This window comes from Haplochromis burtoni, unplaced genomic scaffold (assembly GCF_018398535.1).
Source record: "Haplochromis burtoni strain Fernald_Lab_line unplaced genomic scaffold, NCSU_Asbu1 Contig_478, whole genome shotgun sequence".
In the NCBI taxonomy this organism is placed as follows: Eukaryota; Metazoa; Chordata; class Actinopteri; order Cichliformes; family Cichlidae; genus Haplochromis; species Haplochromis burtoni.
In genome coordinates, this window is record NW_024582839.1 from 314,415 (window position 1) to 321,058 (window position 6,644).

The following is a 6,644-nucleotide window of genomic DNA, read 5'->3' on the forward strand; positions in this document are numbered from 1 at the left end:
TCATTATTATTATTATTATTATTATTATTATCTTCTTTATATCCCATGTTTTAACCTACCTGACTTCTAATAACACCTGGCAGAGCAGCCACATAGAGATCAAAGAATCTGGATGATTTGTGCTCTTTGGGATCCCAAAGAGCACCTAAAATGCATTTTTGCATCATCTCAAAACAGTAGTCACACACCCATGATCCTTTTAATCATTCTTCCTGTCCATACCGAACAGAAAGCAAACTGAGCAGATTAGGAGATTGATTTAAAAGTTATTTTATAGTTGTCTAAACTGCCTTAAGCAGTTGCATTTTTAACAGATTGAGGTCTGTAGATTTTGTCCCACTTTGGGAAGGGATTTCTTCACACCCAGTATGGAAAGGATGAGTGATTACTACAACAAAATCTCTTACAGTGTAAATATGGGCATGTGAGAATTTTTTGAGCCATTTCCACACCGCAGTTTTGGTGCCAGGACCAGACTGTATCTGTTAATAAAACTCGACCTGCCGCTGCTATTTTGAGAAGGTCACCCATCATGGCACACTAAGCTCTCCAGAGCTACCCAGATGGCTAAAATTGAGAGGCCATCTAGTGCTACTGTGACTAAAACGGATGTAGATTTGTGGGGCTTCATTTTCTAGTCTGCTGACTGGTTGTTTAGGCTGTTATTCACTCTGATTAAGAACTCTGATTAGAAGGAAGTAAAGAAATCTCACTTTGATCTTCTACTGATGGCAGCAACTTTCTCTTTCCCTTTCCTAACCTTTAACGCTTACGGCTCTGAAGATTTTTCAGGCTTCGGCCTGAAAGGTTTGAACATCCTGCTACGGCTGGGCGTAGCGATTAGAGCTTCAAATTACAATACGAGTGTTTCCGGAGCAGAATTTATCCTGCACAGGATCTTTTATTTCAAAAAATGACCAGATTCTGGTCATGCTGCTCAAGTGTCTGGTTTCCTGTTGTCTTCACCTGCCTTGTGCAACTTCAGCCCCTGTCAAAAATAAACCAGATGCCATGTCAAGTGACACAAAGCACAAAGATGCTTCTGGGATACTTCTGAAATCTGGAACGGCACGTTTGGTTAATTGTACTCATTGTCTTGAGTGGGCCCACTGCAGACAGGATGCACCGCAGTCATGCCTGGTGCATTCCCAGAGGTCATTCAGGCAGACCACTAAGTCGAGCTCAACAACACTCCCAATAGATCGGCTGATCTCAATTACAGCCCATATCAACACAGGCCTTGATTATATTTTCTATTGTCAGTGGGTCAGCTTGGGTCCAAGTGATCTAAATTCCCTAGATTTCAACCTGCGAACACAAGGAGTCTGTGCAGACGTCCGTGTGCCTGCCAATTTTTTGTGAATTTGCAGATCCATCCGCCAACACTTTACATAACAATGCACTAGCTGTGTAACTACCTGCTGCAGAATTCAAGTAGACTTTAAAGAAGTATAACTGGAATGACTACTTGGCCATTGTGTCTCCAACTGTCTGTGTTACAGAGTTAACAGAGAATTATCAGGGTTTCAGTTTTAAGACACTACCATTCTACTACGCTATTGAGAAATATCACAAAGGACACACAATTTAAGTTCCTTCTTAGACATCTTACAAGTGCTGACTACTACAAACCGCTTTGTAGCCCACATCCACCCCAGCTCCTCCTTTTCACTTAATTAGCGTCACATCTTTTTTTCCTCTTGACTATTTTGTTCTATACTGGGGTCTTGTTCCTCTCTCCACCTCCAGCTTTCCACGTATACGTGTAAAAAGGTGGGGAGGTCCCAGATCGGAGTTTTGCAACCTAATTTAAATGATTACAGATTTTGATTGATGTCGTCATGAACTGCTGTTAACTAAGGAAGAATGACCCCAAAACTGCCTAAAGAAAACCTATAATGTAAAATCATTTGGTAAATTGACAGTTCATTAAACTTAAATAATAATTTTCCTGCTTGTAAGCACACAGGCCCAAAATACATAAAGGCGTCTGGAATTCTGCACTTTTTGGGTCACCTTATTTTTTCCAGGGCCCTCTAACAACTTAAGTAGAGGAAATAGCTGCACAAAATTTTCAGAGTGGAAAAGCACATTTAATCTCTGCTAAAAAACATCATTGAGATGGAGTCTAAAGTGAAAATACATCTTTCTTTCTTTTTGCCCCAATGATGCTGGCGTAGAAGGTTTTTTTGACTTGTTGTTGACTGGTTGAAGCCTTATATGGACGTAATTGTGTGATTATGCATCTTTAATTAAATTAAAGCATGTCAGTAACATATATATGACTTTCCCTTTATGTGATTGTCTTTCCCAGCCATCCCTGGTCATAAGTGAAGCTGGAAAAAAATATCTTGAAAAGGCTCTTTTTCTTTCTTTGTGCAGAGGATGAGTCAGATAAGGGTTATCTGCTTTGATTGAGCCCACTGAATCCCTTCTGAACATTTCTCTTCATAAGTTGCTGCTCATGTTCAAACACGGTTTGCTGTTTCTGTATTTTCCTGTACTAAAACCTTCACTTTGGCCTGTCTAGGTGCAGTATGTCATCCAAGGCTATCACAAGAGGCGAGAATACATCGCTGCTTTTCTCAGCCACTTTGGAACGTGAGTCATGAAGCGATCACAGCACGTGTCTGGCGCTCATCAATTTGTTACTGGAGACATGAATGTAATCGGTGTGTATGTGTTACAGGGGGGTGGTGGAGTATGATGCTGAGGGATTCACGAAACTCACCCTTCTACTCATGTGGAAAGATTTCTGCTTCTTAGTGCACGGTAATTAAATTTTTTTTATATATAGCACCAGTTCACAATAACAGCTGTCTCGGGGCGATATACTGCAAGGTAAAGGCATCATAATAATAAAGAGAGAAGAGGAGCGTCAGGTATTCATTCTTTTCTGTGTCTGCACTTTGTAGTGGACCTCCCGCTGTACTTCCCCAGAGACCAGCCCACCCTCACCTTCCAGTCTGTGTACCACTTCACTAACAGCGGTCAGCTCTACTCTCAGGTGCAGAAGTCATATCCTTACAGCCCACGCTGGGATGGCAACGAGATGGCAAAGAGGGCAAAGTATGTAGCACCTGCCTCGTAAAAATACACATTATTGTAATTATATCTTATGCGAATATGTTGAACATTTCATACACTGTTGGGGTGAAACTCAGTGGACGTACAATAATATATTAGACCCTTTACAGTCAGAAAAAGTCATATAAAAATTACTTTTGGAAGGGAGTGTAATACTCTTAAAAAGAAAAAAACACAATTTCTCAGATATTCTCAGATATCAAATAGCTAAAAAATGCAATATTCTGGGAAATTAAGTCAGTTCATTTAAAAGGAAGACAAGACACAATTGGATATTCTGACACTGTAAAGTTAAACATGGTACATTGTCCCCTGACTTGAAAATTAATTATTAATTTATGTATTAAGTAAGTAAATAAAGTTTTGTTTTTCTCATTTCAAAGTGTTTCAAAATTTTCCCAGAAATGTATGACTTATCATGTCATATAAACTAATCTCAGAGAATATCTGAACCTGAATCTGGATTTTAAACCCTTCCAAGATGTTTTTCTTTCTTGCTGTGACCCTTTATTCCTATTATTCTACCTTGTAATGAAATCCAGCCTTTTTCATTCCTGTCATTATCTACATTTCATTATCTTCAAAGTCCCTGTAAGCTTGTTTCATTCATTTATCAAAAGTGTTGTTAAAGCTTTAACTATGGTATTATGACGCATTGTCATATGGACTGTGCAGCATATAGACCATCTATTGATATACAGATTTGACCCAACCCTCAGTACACATAAACTAGCCTGACCTTGTTTGAGTAAATGCAGTGTTTGCTCTTTGTATGGTAAAGGTTAATAACTACTGTAAATATTGAAAACAGAAGGCAATGCATAATCTCTTGGCTGAGCAAAGGTTCTTTAAAGGAAAACTACTCGACGTGACACTGAGTCTCATATTTGTGGGCTTTTTGTCTTTGGATACCCGGTTGAATGATGGTGTCATTGTGACAGACAGCTTGACCTTCCTCAAGAGTCACCGACAGCGTTAAGTAAACATTCCAGACACACATCTTCAGGTATATCGAAAATGCAGGTGTTTGTTTTGATTTAGGAAGCTAAACTATTGATTTAGTCTTAGTGTAGTTTTTTGTTGGTGACATTACAGTTGCAGTTCATCCTCTAAGCAGTTTTAAATGCCACTTTGTGCATAGTTTCAGTGGTTATGGGTGTTATTCAGATCCATGTTAATGGAAAGGCCTCTGTGTACTCCTCCTCTGCAGTGATACAGCAGACAGACTCTCCTGCGTAAACCCAGTTATCATTTTCAAACAGAAATTGTTTGAACAGCTGAACTGTTACATCTCCTTTTAGCAATACTGCTGCATGGAGAGACGTGGCATTCAAAGAATCCTGAATAAAAATCTGTGTGAGACTTGACTGTTGTCCCGCCCCCATCGACAAAAAGCTATTCGGCAGGTTAACTGGCAAACGTACAAAAAAAGTTTCCTGGAATAGGCACATGGGAATCAAAAACCTTGACTGATTTAAGTTAGGCCGATCTCCTGTTCATGATTATCTTCTTGGGCATGTCCAGACAGCTTCTGATGTGGCTGCTATTTTTACACTGTTCTCTGAAAGTGCCCCTCAGAGATGCAATTTCACCACAGACGTTAAACTGGTGCAGACAACAACCATCAGCTTCAGTTTCAAATTAATGTGAAGTTCTTTTGAAAGCTCCATCTCAGGTGAAGAGTTCACAGTTTTTAAGCCTGAAGGCAGCTCGTTGGATCAGGAGCAGGAGCACGCTCGCTGTTGTTTCAACAGGTTGTGCACCATGATTACATCTGCTAGGATGTGACATTCAGATGACGCGATCTCAACTGTGCTGCACAGCGGTGTGCTATGAAGAACACTGTCTTTACTCACCACGTACTTACATTTAACCAGTTTGCCGCCTCAAGACTTTGCCCACTTTCTGAAATCAATAATCAAGGTGAGTGATAATAATTGTGTTGCAGCAGAGGAGGTCAGAGGATGGTGTGCAAACATGTGAAGCGATTTTAATCAGATTTGACTGCTGATTCCACAATTTTTATGCCCCTGTAAACTGATCTCTACATATGAATATGTGGAATCTGTTGGCAAGGAACAATATTTTTGGCAATAGAAGCCTTCTGGTCATGTTTGGACAGGATATGGTTGTGTGCAGGTACAATTCCTCCTGTAAAATAAACTGTAAAAGAAATATTAATGGAAACAGATAAGGCTGTAGTTCAACGAGAGGCTTACATATCCACTGGCTACTATGGAAGCTCTGAAAAATTGACCTTTGTCGTCAGAGTCAGGTTGACGATGGGTTTCCAAATTGATTGGCCAGTGACCAATGAAATAAAAGTTATGTCTCTGTGCCCTTTACGTTAAATAAGGAATTGGTCTTATTAAGCTAAAACTTAAATCCCCAGTGACATGAACAAGCTGATAGTCGAGAGACTTCCTTTTAGAAAGTCATTCAGGAGAAGATCTGTTCCTTAAACTGCTCCTGTGTTTCCCTTTAGAGTTTGAGGTGCACAGTGTCGTTTCTCATGTTGAATTGTGTTTGCAGGCAATAAAAACATTCTCCTTTTTATGTGCACTTTGCTGCACGCTGGGACTGACCCAGTGAATTTGTCAGATGCTTTGAAGCAGTTGAAACATAATTATTGTCACAATTTATTATGTCTCTGTCTCCCAGGGCGTACTTCAAGAGCTTCATCCCTCAGTTCCAGGAGGGAGCCTTTGCCAATGGGAAGCTCTAGCACTGACTGGCTTGATGACATGCCTGGAGAGTCGCCTGTGGGAGTGTGTGTGCGTGTGTGACTGTGTACCTGTAGTATGCACAGACTTGCTGCAGCAGCAGAGTGATAATGACAATATTCTTCTCAGTCAGTACCTTCGCTTTTTATTGTAGCCGATCTCCTGTTTAGTTGGCCAAAAACTGGCTGTGCTGATGATTCAATCCAATTAAAGGCCTTTATTTTGAAAACAAATGCCAAACTGACTGGAAATAATCTGACAAGCTTGTACTTGTACAAACCGTTCCACCCATTTAAATAAACATTATTTGTTGCATTGTGCCACTGACACCAGATGTGAACATGTGTATACACGAGTATCTTTGTCTTCTGATCGTTTGCCACGTGTTTGTCTAATTTGGCCTCAATATTGATGTTTAAATGATCTGTGACTTGCCTTTTAACTGTTTAAATGCTTTTTGATTTCTGTGACAAAGTCTTTGTCTGACATGTTGGCAGTATAAAACAAGTTCCTCCTGACAGTGTGTAATTGCTTTATCATTTGAAAAGTATTAGCACCCATCTTTGAAATTGTCCTTTTACTTTATTTATTCAAAAGCGTAAGAACTGGAAAATAGACTAAGGAGCATTGTAGACATTAAGACGGCGTGATTACAGCAGTATTGTGTGTCAGGGTCATTCCATGTTCATCTCATCTGACCCCAGCTCCTTTTTATGCATTAACTTTTGTTTGTTTCATATCTTTTACCTTCATACTATGAATACTATTATAGAAGACTATACTATTGTTATGAGCTCAAGACCCTCAGTGTACAAAAGCATGGGTCAAAGCATA

At 39.8% G+C, this 6,644-nt stretch overlaps 1 protein-coding gene across 1 annotated transcript in view; it reads left to right on the top strand.

Moving 5' to 3' along the window:
* The window catches only part of babam2 (BRISC and BRCA1 A complex member 2), a 125,713-nt gene extending 119,385 nt beyond the window's left edge, over positions 1-6,328 (top strand). Inside the window, exons 9-12 of the mRNA XM_005946261.3 lie at positions 2,531-2,601; positions 2,690-2,772; positions 2,916-3,069; positions 5,749-6,328. Coding sequence (XP_005946323.1) covers positions 2,531-2,601; positions 2,690-2,772; positions 2,916-3,069; positions 5,749-5,812 — 372 coding nt within the window. The 3' untranslated portion in view covers positions 5,813-6,328. The remainder of the gene's footprint in view (positions 1-2,530; positions 2,602-2,689; positions 2,773-2,915; positions 3,070-5,748) is intronic.
* Positions 6,329-6,644: the final 316 nt, after the last annotated feature.